The sequence below is a fragment of the Pantherophis guttatus genome, chromosome 2 (assembly GCF_059756535.1).
Source record: "Pantherophis guttatus breed Tessera chromosome 2, ASM5975653v1, whole genome shotgun sequence".
In the NCBI taxonomy this organism is placed as follows: domain Eukaryota; kingdom Metazoa; phylum Chordata; class Lepidosauria; order Squamata; family Colubridae; genus Pantherophis; species Pantherophis guttatus.
The window spans coordinates 290309761-290327983 of record NC_142064.1 but is presented as its reverse complement, the minus strand read 5'-3'; the positions used below and the strand labels follow the sequence as shown (position 1 = coordinate 290327983).

The following is an 18223-nucleotide window of genomic DNA, read 5'->3' as shown; positions in this document are numbered from 1 at the left end:
GGAACTCTCCCCCTCCCCCCTTTCTCAGTTCCTGGAAGAGGAACCCAGTTCTCCTTGTCCAGAGAGGGGGGAGGAGGGGAGAGTGGAGCCGAATGCAGAAACCCTAAAGGGGGTCTCCCCTTCCTTGGTCCTTGCCCCCACCTCTAACCTCAGTAGCCTTTTAGCCTTTCCCACCTTCCTGAGGCTCAGGGCACAAGGGAGGTCATTGGGGGTCTCCAAGCCTCCCCTGGGGCCGATCCCCCCTTTCCTGCCGGTCTCTGGTGCCTGAGGAAGCCCGACCCCCAGTCCTGCGTCCGGAGGAGGAAATGTTGCCCACGCAGAGCAGGAGGGAGAACTGGGGGAGGGAGGGAGAGGGAGAGGGAAATGCGAGAGAGGAATAAAGAAGAGAGAAGAGAGCGAGGGGGAGGGAGGGAGGGAGGGGGCAAAATGGGTGGGGAGTGAGGAGGGGGAAGGGGAGGGGGAAGAAGGGGGAAGAGTGTGGGAAGTGAGGAGGGAGCGAAGGGGGAGTGAGGATGGAGAGGGGGAGGGAGGAAGAGCGAAGGGGGGGTGAAGAGAGAGGGAGGGGGAGGGGGAAAAGCGAAAGGGAGGGAGAGAGAGGGGAGAGAGAAGAGGGCGAGGGGGAGGGAGGGGGCAAAATGGGTGGGGAGTGAGGAGGGGGAAGGGGAACGAAGAGAGAGAGGGGGAGGGAGGGGGCAAAACGGGTGGGGAGGGAGGAGGGAGGGGAGGGGGAAGAAAGGGGAAGAGTGGGGGGAGCGAGGAGGAAGAGAGGGGAATGAAGAGAGCGAGGGGGACGGAGGGGGCAAAATGGGTGGGGAGTGAGGAGGAGGAAGGGGAGGGGGAAGAAAGGGGAAGAGTGTGGGGAGTGAGGAGGGAGCGAAGGGGGAGCGAGGATGGAGAGAGGGAGGGAGGAAGAGCGAAGGGGGGGTGAAGAGAGAGGGAGGGGGAGGGGGAAAAGCGAAAGGGAGGGAGAGAGAGGGGAGAGAGAAGAGGGCGAGGGGGAGGGAGGGGGCAAAACGGGTGGGGAGTGAGGAGGGGGAAGGGGAACGAAGAGAGAGAGGGGGAGGGAGGGGGCAAAACGGGTGGGGAGGGAGGAGGGAGGGGAGGGGGAAGAAAGGGGAAGAGTGGGGGGAGCGAGGAGGAAGAGAGGGGAATGAAGAGAGCGAGGGGGACGGAGGGGGCAAAATGGGTGGGGAGTGAGGAGGAGGAAGGGGAGGGGGAAGAAAGGGGAAGAGTGTGGGGAGTGAGGAGGGAGCGAAGGGGGAGCGAGGATGGAGAGAGGGAGGGAGGAAGAGCGAAGGGGGGGTGAAGAGAGAGGGAGGGGGAGGGGGAAAAGCGAAAGGGAGGGAGAGAGAGGGGAGAGAGAAGAGGGGAGGGGGAGGGAGGGGGCAAAACGGGTGGGGAGTGAGGAGGGGGAAGGGGAGGGAGGAAGAGCGAGGGGGAGGGGGAGGGAGGGGGAAGAAAGGGGATGGAGGGAGGGGCAGCGCCGCGGAACTCTTATTTCTGACTTCCAGACAGTCGAACATCTGGCCCAACCAATGAAAAATCGAGACTTGGGAGCGTCATCAGTCTCCAGGCAGGGGATCCACCGCCTGGTCCTTTGGAGGAGATGCTTCTCGGAGGCTCCAGGCAGCGAGGGAGGAGGGAGGATTTCCCCCTCCCCCCCCGAGCTCCCCCCCCCCCATTGAGATGACCAACAGCCCCTCTTCATCCAGACCCGACCTGCCACTTGCGGTGGGTCAGAGAACCCCGCAGCCCCTTTGCCAGGAAGGGACCAAAGGGCGGAAGCTTCTGGGGGAGGCGGGGAGGGCAGTCACCCCACATGATTGAGGAAGCCCCCCCAACCACGAAGGGTGTGTGTGTGAGTGTAGGTGCCCCCCAGTCTGCCTGCTCAGGGACCCCCAAGACCTCGCTGGCCTCCCCTTCTCTCCTCCTCTGCAGCCCCACTCCAGCCGGATCCTGGGGGGCGGGAGGGCAAAAGGAAGCCTGTTCCCCCCTCCAGGGCTGACCTGAATCCCCCCCTTGAGCTGCAGCCCCCCAAGACTGAAGGGCCCCCCGCACCTTCTCCGCTTCTCTCTCTGCGCTGAACTGTCTCCTCTTGCGGTGAAGTCAAGGGAGGCTCTGCCCGGAGACCGATGACGCCGCAGAAGGGAGGGTTCCCATTGGTCCTCCTACTCTTCCTGGCCACCCCCAATTCCGAAGTTCAAGAAAGACGCCCCTCCCCCCCACCCAGACCCACCGATTCCGCCTCTGGGGCTGGGAGCCTCCGCGTCTTTCTCCCGTCCCTTTGGGGCGCTTGTGGGGCAGCAGCCATGGCTTTTCCTGGGGTCCCCCTGATGCTGCTGCTGGGGGCGCTGGCCCGGGTCCCCGGAAGCGAAGGCGGGAAGGAGACCCCCGGTAAGGAGGGGGCTGGGCGGGGGGAGGAGGGGGGCTGGGAGGGGCCGGGAGGGCTCCTGGGGGAAGGGGGGAAGAGAGGGGCTGAGACCCCAGTAGTGGGGAAAGGGGTGGAAGGCAAGACAGGCGGGATCCTGAGAAGCCTCGATCTCCGCGTGGTCTCCGCTCCCTCGCTGGCCCCACTTCGCCCAGAGGGACGAAGAAGGATCTTTGTGACTGTAGTGGGGAGGGGGTGGTGGGAAGGCGGAAGAACTGTGATGAGAAGCATTCGGACTCCCCCCCTGTCCCCCCCCCGTGACTGTGACTGGGTGGGAGTGGGAGCTTCCAGACCCCCCATTGTACCCGAATTCGGAGCCTCCAAAGGGAGGGGAGCCACAGGGGGGAACTGATGATGGGGGGAGTTCTGAGTTGCTCCCCTCAATTGGCTCCCCAAATCTCTCCCTTTCCTGAAGGGGGCTGGAGAGCCTCCATTTGAGGTGGTCTTTGGGGGGCTGTTTAGGGAGGGGGAGGGGAGAGAGCCCCGATTCTCCCCCAAATCCTAGAAGGGCTGAAGGTGAGGGGGAGAAGAACAGTTGGGGGTAGCCAGAGAAGGTGGGGGTTGAGGGGAGGGAGGGGCTGGGGGGACCCCGGAAGGATCCCTCCGGATGTCCCCATTCTTCCCCCTCCCCAGACTCTGCTTGAGCAGGGGGTTGGACTAGATGACCTCCAAGGTCCCTTCCCTAAATCTCTTCTGTGCTCTCTCCCCTACAAGGGGACTCTGGGCGGCTTGCAGGTTGCAACTGACAACAGAATATATTTAAATCTTTTAATCTATGTAATAAAGGTTAGTATATAGATTAAAAATATAAAATGTATATAAATTTGTATAAAAGAATAAAAAATATAAATAAAAATGTATAAAATATTTTTATATTAAAAATTAAAAACGTCACCTCCAGCCCAGAATGTTTCTGGTGGTCTTTTTGCCCCTCCCCCCATCCTTTCTGCCATTTTGGGGGGGCACAAAGAAGCCCCCGCAGGATCCAAATTCCCCGGCCGAGAGAAGGTCTGCTGGACCGGTTGAGCTTCTGCCTGCCTTTCTCCACCCTGGGAGGAAGGAGAGGGGGCACAGCAGGAAAACCCCCCCTTTTCTCCCCCCCACTTCCAGACCCCCCAGTAAGTTCGACTCCTCCTGGGACCCCCAAATTCCCCTTCCGTCCTCCAGGGGGCATCTGTCATTGAGTGTCTCTCAGAAAGTCTCCTGTCCCTCCTCCTCCTCCTGTCCTGGTGGCTGGGAACGATGGGCCCTGGAGTCCCTCCTGACGCCCTTCCTTCCCCTCCTCCTCTCCCTCCCAGCCCATTTCCTGGAACAGATGAAGCACGAGTGCCGCTTCCTCAACGGGACGCAGCGGGTGAGATACCTGGAGAGATACATCTACAACCGGCAGGAGATCTATTACTTCGACAGCGACCTTGAGAAGGTCGTGGCCGTCATGCCGTTGCTGCAGCCCGATGTCGATCGGTGGAACAGAGATAAGCGCCTCCTGCAGATCGCGAAGGCCTCCGTGGACCGCTTCTGCCGGCACAACTACGGGATTGCTCAGATAGCCCAGGTGGTTGGCCGGAGAGGTGAGTTCGTGGGGGGGGGGTAGAGTTTGGGGGGGAGTTTGGGGGAGGGGACCCCCTTTTCCTTCCCTTGATTGAGACTCTCCCGGATGAAGATTCAGTGGTTCTTTCAAAAGCAAGGATGACTCCAATTCAGTGGAAAAATCAATTCATTAATTAAGAGATTAATTAAAAGGCTTCAGGGGATTCAGGCTGCCTCCTCCTCTCTGCCCCCCCCAGCAAAGCCCCAGAGCCCCATTGGGAGCCCTTTCCAGAAGGCCAATAAGGGGGGGTCTCCCTCCCCCTCTGGGGCCTTTGAGATTTTAGGATAAAAAAAAAAAGAATCTTCAAAGGGAATCCATGAAATCCTTTCTCTCCAGGTTTTATTTCTCTTTATTCTTTATTCTGAGTCATTCAGCATCTTTTACATCCAATAAATAAATAAGTAAGTAAAATAAACAAATATGTAAAATTAAATAAACAAGTTAAATAAATAAATGAAAAATAAATAAATGAAAAATTAAATTAATAAAGAAAATAAATAAAAATTAATAAAGAAAATAAATAAGTAATAAAATAAACTAAATAAATAAAGAATAATAATATTAAGTAAGTATTAAGTATTAATGCGTTAAGTATTGCTTAACGCATTGTAAGCCGCCCTCAGTCTCCGGAGAAGGGCAGCATATAAATCAAATTAAAATAAAAAATAATTAAATAAATAATTAAATAAACAATAAAGTAACTAAATAATAGAATAAATAATAAACTAATAATAGCAATAAATAAACTAAACAATAAAATCAATCAATCCAGATAGAATTTATAATTGTGAATCAAACCCAAATCAGGCGGAATCCTGGTCTGGCGTTTCCTCTGCCTTGAGCAGAAGCTGATTCAGAGGCTGAGAAATTTCCTTCAGCCTATTTTGGGGGTCCGAGAGAAAAGCCCCCCTTGAAGCCCCCTTTTTGGTCACAGACTCAGCTTCCCCTGCAGCCAAATCCCTTCTGTCTTCCTTCCTGGGGAGGCTCCGGATTTGGGGGGGGAGACTCCAAAAACTCCCACAACCCTTAAATTGAATTTTAGGTCCTAAGAAAGACATCCTCCTTCCATTCAACTCTGAAGCAGGGATTGTTTAATTCTCTGTCACATTCCTTGCAAATTGCCTAGATTTGTTTTTGTAATTTACATTCTCTGTGTAATCATAATTTTATTTATTTCTCTCAATTGATAAGAGAATCACAGGCCAAGCATTGTGGAAATCAAGGATTTCAGCTGCACTTTTTGCAATTTGGCCTTTCCAGGGAAATTTCACCCCTTTGATGGAAACTGAAAAATCTTTCAAGCATCCCCACTTGAGAATTGCTTAAGTCTGAGGTTCCCATTGGGAGCCCAGGAGACTCTCGAAACGTAATCTCTTGCTACAGAATGAAATAAGATATTTCTTTCATAAGAGGAAAAAACAACCCATCCTAAGAGAGAAAGAATTTTTTAGAGGGAGATCCTTTTGCTCCTTCCCTAAATTATTGAACATTTCAGGAGAACCGACAGAGATTTTATTCTCCAGATATTTAATTTGGAGGCAAAACTCATTTTCACTCCTAAATTCTTCCCAGCAAAGCTAGGAGGAGGATCACATCCCTGGAATAGGATATTAGAATTTAGAATAGAATAGAATAGAATAGAATTCTTTATTGGCCAAGTGTGATTGGACACACAAGGAATTTGTCTTGGTGCATATAATTTAGTAAATAAATAAACGATATTCTCTCCAATTTGAGAGATGGTTTGAAACATTTTTACCACCAAAGAGGATGTTTCCCTGGAGATAATAATCCCCTGATTGATAATATTCAAGATTTAATTATTTCTTAGTATCAATTCAACATTCTTCTTGTCTGGCATATTTGAAATAATTCTCATTCCATCAATATTTAACATGGAAATTTCCTCACTTCTATTAATTTAGCTAATGAGTTTTGATGACCCCTGAAAGTGGCTGAAAATCCCCTCCCAATTGTGTGGGTGGTGTGAGTGTGTCTCTTTTGTGCCCCCCCCCACAGGGCCTCCCTCCCCCTCCCTCCTTTTGTGGATCTCAGGGGGGATTTTCCCTTCAGGGAAAGGAGATTCCTCAGCTTCAGAAAAAAATGGTTGGTCCAGTTTCAGTTGAGGAGACCTGAAATCGCCAGATGTTTCTTGAGTCTCTTTGGGGGAATTTTCTCTTTATTTTTCCTTCTGAGCTGACTTTTCTCTCCGGAGAGATCCGGGCGTCTCCTTCCCCCGAGAGGCCAAAGCTTTTCTCTGGCCACCAAGAGAGGCTCTCAACCTTCCCTCAACTCTCCCCAGAATCAATTCAGCCTCCATTTCTCTGGGAAAAATCATATCTGAGTCTTGTTTCTTGTTCAATGGACTGCAACAAAGGAGCATCTCCCTAATGGCAACACTTTTATCCCAAATCTTCCAAAATCTGCATCGATTCTATGGGTGCTTGATCAGAAAGAAAAATGTAAATCTGGATCATATTTTTTTACTGCATTAGGCATCAAAGGTGATATTAAAAATGAATCTTGAACATCAAAGTGTGAGGCAGAGAAAATGTATTGTGTATTCCTGCTGTTTTAGCTTGAGAGGTCTCCAAATGTTGATTAAATTAAATTCCTGGATGGACAGAAGGAGAAAGTTGTGTCTGGGAGGGGTGGGGGGTGTTTAAAAAGAAAAAGAAATCTTGATCCGATCCAACAGTGGATCCAGGAGAGAATTAAAACCTTTCTCCAGCAACTCCCATCTGATCAAATGGGAACCACCAAATAGTACATTTTTGTATAAAATTAAATTTATTTTGGGTTGGGCCATAAAAATTATTCATGCCACCTGAGAATCTCCTTGTTTACCTACTTAAATTAATCTCTTTGAATTGAAGATGTTTCCAATAAAAATGCCGAATTCAAACTTAATGTGATCCTCATCTTTATCTTTATCTTTCTTTATCTTTCTTTAATTATTATACCGCCCTACTCCCGAAGGACTCAGGGCGGTGAACAGCCAAATAGTAAAATACATAAATACAAAATTTAAAAACAGGATAAAATCGGATTAAACAATTTGGCCCAGACAAATTAAAACACCCCAATCATTTAAAAAACAGATTAAAATTTGCATATTAAAAAGAAAGGAGGGAAAAGATTAGGCCAGGCCCGCCTGGTGGAATAAAAAGGTCTTCAAAGCGCGGCAGAAGGTGCGCAGATCTGGGATCCTCCGTATCTCCGGGGGGAGCTCATTCCAGATAGTAGGTGCCCCCACAGAGAAGGCCCTCCCACTGGGGGCCGCCAGTCGACATTGTTTGGCTGACAGCACCTGGAGGAGCCCCTCTCTATGAGAGCGTACTGGCCAGTGGGAGGCTATTGGTGGTAGTAGGCGGTCCCATAGGAAACCAGGTCCTAAGCCATGGAGCGCTCTAAAGGTGGTAACCAAAACCTTGAAGCGCACCCGGAAGACCACCGGGAGCCAGTGCAGCTCGCGCAGGAGAGGTCTTACATGGGAACGCCATGTCGCTTCCATTACCACCTGCGCGGCCGCACTCTGCGCCAGTTGGAGCCTCCGGGTGCTCCTCAAGGGGAGCCCCATGTAGAGAGCGTTACAATAGTCCAGGCAAGAAGTGACGAGGGCATGAATGACCGTGCGTAAGGGTCCAGAAAGGGACGCAACTAGCGAATCAGGCGAACCTGATGAAAAATTCTCCCGGTCACGACCATCAAATGCTCTTCTAAAGACAGCCGTGAATCCAGGAGGATGCCCAAGTTGTGAACCCTGTCTGTGGGGGCCAATGATTCGCCCCCAATAGTCAGTGATGGCACCAACTGACTATATTGGGATGTCGGAAACCATAGCCACTTGGTCTTGGACGGGTTGAGCCTGAGCCTGTTTCTCCCCATCCAGATCCGCATGGCCTCCAGGCACCCGGACATCACTTCAAGGGCATGGTTGGGGTGGTCTGGGGTGGAGATGTACAGCTGGGTGTCATCAGCGTACTGGTGGTACTTCACCCCGAAATCAGGGATTATCTCGCCCAGCAGCTTCACATAAATGTTGAACAGGAGGGGCGAGAGGACCGACCCTTGCTGTACCCCACATATGAGGGGCCTCGGGGTTGACCTCTGCCCCCCTGTCAACACAGACTGCGACCGGTCAGAGAGAAAGGAGGAGAACCACCGCAACACAGTGCCTCCCACCCCTAACTTTTCCAACCGGTGCAGCATGATACCATGGTCGATGGTATCAAAAGCCGCTGAGAGGTCTAACAGGACCAGGACAGAGGAGCATCCCCTGTCCTGAGCCCTCCAGAGATCATCTACCAACAAGACCAATGCCGTTTCCATGCTGTACCTAGGCCTGAAGCCCGACTGGAATGGATCCAGATACGTTGTTTCATCCAGGTGCTGGGGGAGCTGTTGCACAACCACACTCTCAACCACCTTCACCACAAAGCAAAGGTCGAAGACCGGATGATAATTAGCCAACATTGCCGGGTCCAGGGAAGGCTTCTTTTTTTTTTTTAATTGAAAAAGTTTTATTGGTGAAACAAACACAGTTTTCCCACAACCCTCCCACCCCAACCCCCCTCCCCCTCCCCGACTTCCCAGAGCAGAACACAAGGTATTTCTATTAACTTTTAACAATAAACTAAATTGCTTAACCAACCTCAAGAAACCTTCCCTGGACCCGGCAGTGTTGGCAAATTATTGTCCAGTCTCCAACCTTCGCTTCATTGCGAAGGTTGTTGAGAGTGTGGTAGCGCGACAACTCCCCCAGTACCTGGATGAATCGTAGTATCTGGATCCGTTCCAGTCGGGCTTCAGGCCTGGGTACAGCACGGAAACGGCATTGGTCGTGTTGGTTGATGATCTCTGGAGGGCTCAGGACAGGGGTTGTTCCTCTGTCCTGGTCCTATTAGACCTCTCAGCGGCTTTTGATACCATCGACCATGGTATCATTCTTCACCGGCTAGAGGAGTTAGGGGTGGGGGGCACCGTCCTACGGTGGTTCTCCTCCTTTCTCTCTGACCGGTCGCAGTCTGTGTTGACAGGGGGGCAGAGGCCCCTTGTATGTGGGGTGCCACAAGGGTCGGTCCTCTCGCCCCTTCTGTTCAACATTTATGTGAAGCCGCTGGGTGAGATCATCCGTGGTTTCGGGGTGAAGTACCACCAGTACGCTGATGATACTCAGCTGTACATCTCCACCCCGGACCACCCCAATGATGCCCTTGAAGTGATGTCCCGGTGCCTGGAGGCCGTGCGGATCTGGATGGGGAGAAACAGACTCAGGCTCAACCCATCCAAGACCGAGTGGCTGTGGTTTCCGACATCCCGATATAGTCAGTTGGTGCCATCACTGACTATTGGGGGCGAGTCACTGGCCCCCACGGAGAGGGTTCGCAACTTGGGTGTCCTCCTGGACTCACGGCTGTCTTTAGAAGAGCACATGACGGCCGTGGCCAGGGGGACTTTTTATCAGGTCCGCCTGATTCGCCAGTTGCGTCCCTTTCTGGATCGGGACTCGTTAAATACGGTCACTCATGCTCTCGTTACTTCCTGCTTGGACTACTGCAATGCTCTCTACATGGGGCTCCCCTTGAGGAGCACCCGGAGGCTCCAGCTGGTCCAGAATGCGGCCGCACGGGTGGTTATGGGAGCGACGTGGCGCTCCCATGTGACCCCCCTCCTGCGCGAGCTGCACTGGCTCCCGGTGGTCTTCCGGGTGCGCTTCAAGGTTTTGGTTACCACCTTTAGAGCGCTCCATGGCATCGGACTGGGGTATCTACGAGACCGCCTTCTGCTACCAATAGCCTCTCACTGACCAGTACGCTCCCATAGAGAGGGGCTCCTCAGGGTGCCGTCGGCCAAACAGTGTCGACTGGTGGCCCCCAGGGGGAGAGCCTTCTCTGTGGGGGCACCTACCATCTGGAACGAGCTCCCCCCAGAGATACGGAAGATCCCGGACCTGCGCACGTTTCGCCGTGCTCTCAAAACTTTTCTATTTCAGCAAGCTGGCCTGGCCTAACTCCCATTTTTTAAATTTTTTAAATTTTTTAATTTGTGATTTTATAAATTGGGTGTTTTAATCTGTGTTTCGGCCGAAATATTTAATAATTTTAAGGGATTTTTTAAATATTTGTATTATCTGTATTTTATCTTGGCTGTTCACCGCCCTGAGTCCTTTGGGAGTAGGGCGGTATAGAAATTTGATTAATAAATAAATAATAATAATAAACCATTAAACTAACACCCTCTAAAAAAAAATTCTTAACCCCCCATAGATAAAATCTACTTCTTAGACATAATCCTTCTAACATCACTTTAATATAGCGCTTATACAGTTTAAAAAAATCATTCATGCTATTTGATATTTTTTAGTCTGATACCTATTTTGAATATAATCAATCCATCTTCTTCAGTCCTGTATATACCTTTCTTGTGTGTGATCCTTCAAATATGCTGAAATTTTAGCCATTTCAGCTAAAGTAGTTACTTTCAATATTCAGTCATCAATAGTAGGCAAAAAGTCCTTCTTCCAATGTTGTGCTATCAACAATCTTGCTGCTGTTATCAAGTTCAAAATCAGTTTAGTCTCTGCAACTGTACAGTCCGTAGTTATACCCAATAAAAACAACTGCGGAGTAAATTTCAGTCTTTTTTTAAAAATATTCTGCATCACCCACCAAATCTTTATCCAAAATGCTTTGATTTTTTTACAAGTCCACCATATATGATAATAAGTTGCATCATCACAGTCACATCTCCAACATTTAGCTTGCACATTAGGATACATACATGATAATTTTTTTGAATCTAAATGCCATCTATAAAACATTTTATAGAAGTTTTCTCTTAAATTTTGTGCTTGTGTAAATTTCACATTTCTAATCCAAATCTTTTCCCAAGTCTCCATCATCACTGGCTCTTGAAAATTTTGTGCCCATTTAATCATGCAATCTTTAACCAGTTCCAGAGTTTATTTCCAATAAAGCATTATACAACCTTTTAATATGCACTTGTTTTTGATCTCTAATTTGTTTTACCAAATTCTCCTCATTTTGCACGAAGCCAGTTTTTTGATCTTCCTTCCATCTAGCTTGAAGCTGGCCGTACTGAAACCATGTATAAATTATACTTTCTTCTCTCAATGTATCTAAAGATTTCGAATACATTACCCCCCTTTCCACAATAAGAAGCTCTTTATAAGTAATCACCTCCTGTTTTTGTTCTATACTTATATTTTCTATTGCATGTCTAGGATTTGCCCATACAGGTATCTTATAATTTGACTTATATTGATATTTTTTCCAAACCCTCAACAAAGCATTTCTAAGTATATGGGCCTTAAATACTTTATCCACTTTTTTGTCATATAACAAATAGGCCTGCCATCCATATAATAAATCATAACCTTCTAGATTCAAAATTCTCCCCTCAGTTAAATTAAACCAATCACTAATTTGTGATAAGACCGCTGCTTTGTAATATAATCTTAAATTAGGCATTTTGAAACCCCCCCTTTCATGTGTATCTTGTATAATTTTCATCTTTATTCTAGGTTTTTTCCCAGCCCAGATAAAAGTATTAACACCTTTCTGCCATTCTCTCAAATTTTCATCTTTCTTAAGCACAGGTATCATTTGGAACAGGAATAAGAATCTAGGTAACACATTCATTTTAATTGCTGCAATTCTTCCCAATAAAGACAACTGTAATTTTTTCCTATTCTCCATATCCCTCTGTACCTTCTGCCAGAGGTCCTCATAGTTATTTTTGTATAATTTTGTATTTGAAGCTGCTATATACACTCCTAGATATTTAACCTTTTTCGCTATTTCAAACCCTGTTATTCTTACTAGTTCATCTCTTTCAAATATAGACATATTTTTAATTATGATCTTTGTCTTGTGTGAATTAACTTTAAATCCTGATACTTTCCCGTATTGATCAATTATATCCAGTATATATGGAGCCGACTCTATAGGTTGGGATAAGGTAACAACCAAATCGTCTGCAAATGCTCTTAATCTGTAATCTTGATGTCTAATTACAATACCCTTCAATTTTTCTGAGTCACGTATCTTATTCAATAGCACTTCCAAAGTCAAGATAAACAACAATGGGGACAGAGGACACCCCTGCCTTGTTCCTTTCTCAATTCTAAAAACCTCTGTTAAACCTCCATTAACTATTATTTGTGCTGTTTGCTGCTGGTATATCGCTCTAATTGATTGTGTAAAATATTCCCCAAAATGCATTTTCTCTATTATTTTAAACAAAAATTGCCAGTTCAAGCGATCAAATGCCTTCTCTGCATCCAAAAATATAAACTCTGCAGGAACTTGGTTATTTTTTTCCAAGTATTCCAGTAGGTTTACAATTTGTCTAACATTATATTAAATTTGTCTCCCTTTTATGAACCCTGATTGGTCATTATGAATTATTTGTTGCATAACTGGCATTAATCTATTAGCTAGTATCTTAGCAAAAATCTTGTAATCGGTATTCAAAAGTGAAATTGGCCTAAAATTCTCAGGTTTGATGGAATTTTGATCCTCCTTTGGAATTAGTGAGACAAAAGCTGTTTTCCAAGAAGGTGGTACTCCTCCTCCTACCTGTATTTTATTAAATAAAATTTTAAGTGGTTCTAGCATTTCACATTGTAAATGTTTATAATAAACAGCTGTTAGTCCATCTGTTCCCGGAGCCTTACCTATTTTTAATTGTTTAATTACCCCAACAATTTCCTCAGAAGTTATTGGCTGATTTAATCTTTCTCTCTGTTCCAGCGTTAGTTCAGGAATATCTATCTTTAAATATCTATCAATATCAACATCTTGAATTGAATCTTTAGCATATAGCTTTGTACAGAACTCCAAAAAAGCCTTTTTTATTAAGTTCTGTTGGTAAATCTCCTTACCTCTAAATTCTATCTTGTCTATAACACGTGATTTTCGTTTTTTTCTCATCGTGTAGGCCAACCATCTCCCAGGTTTATTGGCATTACAGAATGTATTATGTCTGGCATATTGGCATAACCGGGCTATGATCAGTTAAAGTTCTTGGACATATCTTCGTCTTCTTCACCCTAGAAAAAAGATCATTTGTGGTTAATATAAAGTCAATCCTAGAAAAAGATTGATGCCTATCTGAAAAAAAAGTAAAATCACTTTCCAGTACGTTCCTTTCTCTCCAAATGTCTCTCAGCTCCATATCCTCCAAAATATCAAAAAAAGATTTAGGCAACTTAGCACGCATGGATATCTTGGAAAGACTTTTTTTATCTTTCTGGGTATTTATTACCCCATTCCAATCACCCATTAAAAGTAAAGATCTATAGTCCCATTGTAGTATTTTAGTATGTAAAAGTTTATAAAATTTGTCTTGCTGTTGATTAGGTACATATATTCCAATTACAAGCAGCTTCCTACTCTGTGTTGTTAATTCAATTGCAATATATCTACCTTGAGTGTCAGCCTCAATTAAATTGGCCGGTAGGCCTCTTTTAACATATATAACTAGGCCATTTTTCTTTTCTGGTGCTGATGCCACAAAGTGTGTGCCTAATTTCAAATTTATCAAGTACTTTTGATCTGAAAATTTAATATGCGTTTCTTGCAAACAAATAACATCATTCTGGAATTGCTTCAAGTAGTGAAATATTTTCTTTCTTTTTTGTGGAGAATTTAAACCATTGACATTCCAAGATAAAAATTTATTTGCCATCTCTAGGCCCTCCAAGCTTTGAGAGCATCAGCTGAACCTCCTCCGCCATTTTGGACTTTGGCCTAGCTCCTCCCACTGCTTGTGTTTTTTGGACTTGTTGGGTTGAATCTTGAGGCTGTCGTGCCAGATGCTGTTTATAAGTGGCTCTTATCAATCGTTGATCTTTTGGCATCTCTATCATCTTTAATGGCTCAAGGGTTGGTGGTGGACCCCCACTCAACAATGAGTCTTCTTCCAGATTAACTCCTCCAACTAAAGCTTGAGCATAGGTTTGAGCTTGCCCTCCATCTTTCTCCTGTTGTATCATTTCCAATTGCTTTCTAGCACCCCCTGGTGAGGGTGGCCGTCCAGCCTTTAAAACATTGGCGTAAAAATCTTTTGCCTTTCCAACTGTGTTTAAGCAATGTCTTTGCCCAGCGTATGTCACTATTATCCCAAATGGGACATCCCATCTGTACTGGAGCTGCTGGTTTCTTAGTTCATTCACCAAAAAACCAACCTGCTTCCTGTCTCTTAACATTTTAGGAGGAAGCTCCTTCAGGACCACCAGCTCTTCTCCATCCACTTGAACCTTGTTTCTGTAAGAAGCTTGCAGAATGTCATTTCTAATTCTCCTTGTTGTGAAATAGATCACCACATCTCTTGGTAGCTGCTTTTGTTTTGCCAGCCAGGAGTTAACCCTATAGATTTTGTCCATTTGAATTGCCACATCTTCTGGCCTTTCTGAAGTCAGCTCTGCTAAAGCATTGGAGCAAATATCTTTTAAGTTTTCACCACTCTTTTCTTTCAAACCTCTCAGTCTCAGGGCAAATTCCATTGATCTGTATTGTAGCATGACCATTTCATCATCCACTTTCTCTGTTTGTATCATAACCTCTCCTAATTTAGTTGCTAGCTCCAAATTAGCTTCATCAACTTCCCGTACTCTCTCCTCCATCTTTAACATGTGATTAGCCAGTCCTGAAACTGCAAAAACAATGTCATCTCTTATTGCATCATGTTTTTCCTCCACCACATCTTTAATTTTCTTTAACTCCTCTGAAAATTCTTTCATCATTTCTGCCTGATTGTTCAGGGCACCCATTATAAATTCTTTAAGGTCTTGTGACTGTGTATCAGCCGGAAGTTGTTGCTTTTGAGTCACTACAGGGGAACTTCCTCCCCCTTTAGAAGTTGGTGGCTTTGGTTGTTTAGCAGCCATTTTATTTTAAAATGAGTTTTTTCCTTTTACAGCCACAAAGTCTTATAAACAGTCTTACAATGTTTATTTCAGAGTTTTTTCAGAATAAACAATCCTCTCTCCAGTCTGTTCTCAGTCCCCAGCAATTTTCTCTTCCAGCAGAAGACTCTTAAGAAGCAATTTCCCTTTAACTTTCACTTTCCCTTCCGCCCATAACAAAGGCTTCCTCTCCAGCCTCCAGCTCAGGAAAGTTCCGTTTGCAACAATGTATTCACGGAGTTAAGCTCTGTTTCTTTTAAAAAGCTTGCACTCTTGCTTCCGCTCTGTCTGCCTTGTTAGAAGTCATTAAAACTCACTGTTTGCCGGCAGAATTGGACGCGACGTCTGGCTCTGGCTAGCAGAGGCACCAGCGATCCGGAGCAATGGGAGGGCTGAACTGGGGAGCTCTCACCCTCCGAGTTCCTGGGATTAATCCAGGGACTTTCGGGGAGCTCTACCCACCCCCTCCGACTCTCCTCTCCTTCTTTGCCCGAAGGAGAGTTTTTTCAAACCGCCGGACAGCAGTTTAGCGCTGTCAGGGCGGTTTTTACAGATCGGGTGGCTGGCGGTCAATGGAGACCGTCCACGACGTCCGCGGAGCCACCAGAAGTCAATCCAGGGAAGGCTTCTTGAGGAGAGGCCTCACCACCACCTCTTTCAAGGCGGCGGAAAAGTCACCCGAACCCAATGAAGGAGAGGACAATTAACCAGAGGAACTGCTTGCCACTAGAAATCGTGGGCGCTCCATCACTGGGGGTCTTTAAGCAGAGATTGGACAACCATTTGTCTGAAATGGTGGAGGGTTTCCTGCCTGAGCAGGGGGTTGGACTAGAAGACCTCCAAGGTCCCTTCCAACTCTCTCATTCTCTTATTCTGCTGTGGGATTTGCCTATTTTGAGGATTCTTCCCTTTGGATGAGATCACCTGATCCCAACCGGAAGGATTTAGCTTTTCCCCTTTTTCAGGATCCCTTTTCATTCTTTGCTGCCATTCGCTTTGGAAGAGGACTCCAAACTCCGTCCCAAAGGAGTTTCTTCAGACGGCAAATAGACTTTGTTTTCCCTTGAAGACCTTTTGCTTCTCACCCAAGAAGCTTCAATTGGGACAGTCAGAACTGAAGAAGCTCCTCGGATGAGAAGCGAAATGACTTCATGGAAAAACAAAATCCAGTTGCCTTTTGGAAAAAAAGCCCCTTTGGGAGAACCATGACCTGCATGACCGAGAATCTCCACAGACACTCAAAACACAGAAGATTTTCAGGAGTAAAAAGGGATCTTGGCCTGAACTAACCAACTTGGTCTTCCCTTCTGGGCCCTCCTGTGTCTCTCATGTGGTTCCTTCTCCTCCTTCCCTCCAGCCAAGCCCTCCGTCTCCATCTCCCCCACCAAGATGGAGCCCTCTTCCCCCAACACCATCCTCCTCTGCACCACGACCGGCTTTTACCCCGCGGAGATTGAGGTCCAGTGGCTGAAGAACGGGCGGCCGGAGGAGGAGGGCGTGGCCTTCGGGGAGGAGCTCCAGAACGGAGACTGGACCTACCAGCTCCAGGTGATGCTGGAGACTCAGCCCCAGAGGGGGGATGTCTACACTTGCAAGGTGGGGCATGCCAGCCTGGAGGCCCCCATCACCGTCCAGTGGGGTAAGTCCCTCCCCTTTCTTCCCTCCTGATCTGGGGACCCCATCCTGCCCTGAGAAAGGGGAAAGACCCTCCTTGGGGGGGTGCGGCCAGAATGGAGCCTCCTGGGGGAAGGTGGGCCTGATCCTCCTGCTCAGGTGAGGCTCCTTCTCCTTCCCCAGAGCCCCGTTCCTCCAGCTCTGCCAGGAGCAAACTCTGGACGGGGATCATGGGGGCCGTGATAGGAGTGGCCTTCCTGGCTGTGGGGCTCTTCTCCTACCTGAAGAGCAAGAAAGGTGAGTCTGGGGGGGCTGGAGGAGAGGTTGTGGGGAGGGGACCCTCTAGGGGAGGCCTCTCCTCAAGCTTAGCAGGTGGCCAAGAGGGGCCCCTTGGGGAATGTTTATGGGAACTTCTGTTCTTGGAGGGGCTTTAAGTGAAGACAATGCAACCTATTATGGGCTATCAATGGGGAGGGGGACCCCCTGAGTCCTCCAGCCCATGAAGGGTCCTGATTGGGTCTTTTTCTCCTTCCAGCAATTCCCATCCAACCTCCTGCAGGTGAGTTTCTCCTCTTCCCCCTTATCTGAACCCCTCCTAAAAGTTATTGGTGGTTTTTAAGATGCCATATTTGTTCCTTTTTTTAAAAAAAAACGTGCCTGAACAAAATCTCCTTGCTGTGGATACAGCAAATGTTAGAGATTTGGGGCGGCTTTTCCTTACAGGGACCTGAAAAAGTATTGCAATCAAAACAAAACCACATACAAACGCTAAAATCTCACCCAGAATTTTTCCACGTCTTGGGAAATTGCAGAAGGGAAGGGAAGGAGGGGGCCATTCCTTCTCACTCCTCCCTCAGGGAGGGAGCGCCCCAGTTTGTGGGCTGTTCTTCCTGACCCCCCTTCTCCTTGTGACACTTCACTCAGTTTCTGGCCAAGTGACCCCCAGGCTCCCCCCTTTGCTCCCCCCCATCCCAGCCCCATCTTCTCTATTCCCATGAATCGTCTGAAGGGAGGGGGGCTTCGCCTCTTGATTAACCCTCTAATTAAGACAATTAGGGAGAATTCCAGAATCCCCTGGAGAGGAAATGGGGAGGAATCCCTGAAATGGGCGGATTCTCCCTCTTATCTGTCCCTGCCTGTCAACCGTCTGGGCCTGCCTTGGGGGTGGGGGCTGAAAGGGAAGAAAAATATGTTATTTATACTAAAAGTGTCTCTTTATCTTCTAATTTTCTTCCCCATCTCTTTTTCTACAGCACTCATGAATTAATCCTGCTCTCCGATGCAAAAGGATATTTTTTCTTTAGTGGCTGATGACTCTTTGTCCTGTTTGCAACCTCTGAGAAACGGAGGCTGAAGGTTGGGAGAGGAGGAGAATGGCAGCCTGGACCTTCTCCTGCTGAGACCCCCCCCCCAGCTTCCTTTCAGGGCCGCTCTTTCTTGGGAGGGAGGGGTGGAGACCATCTAGACCAGCCAGCCTCAAAATACAGCCCGCATAAGGTCGCCAATGCAAAGTATCCGGCCCGCGGAGTGGTGTGATTAAGCCCCGCCCCTCACCCTGGGCCTTCTCTTCCAGGGAGCCAACTGGGAGGCCGGCTGAGGGGAGATCTTGCCGGTGCAGCCTTGAAAAGCAGCTCTGGGCTTGTAAAGTCCTGCTTTC

General features: G+C 47.6%; 2 protein-coding genes across 3 annotated transcripts in view; one reads left to right on the top strand and one right to left on the bottom strand.

The window, feature by feature from the left end:
* LOC117660204 (H-2 class II histocompatibility antigen, E-S beta chain-like) overlaps nucleotides 1-18223 on the bottom strand; it is a 325613-nt gene that overhangs the window by 152957 nt on the left and 154433 nt on the right. The window lies entirely within an intron of this gene.
* LOC148116119 (H-2 class II histocompatibility antigen, E-S beta chain-like) lies at nucleotides 2133-17297 on the top strand. The gene is made up of 5 exons (XM_087888277.1): nucleotides 2133-2394; nucleotides 3727-3999; nucleotides 16310-16591; nucleotides 16750-16863; nucleotides 17290-17297. The coding sequence occupies exons 1-5, from the start codon at nucleotides 2133-2135 to the stop codon at nucleotides 17295-17297; spliced, it is 939 nt and encodes a 312-aa protein (XP_087744403.1).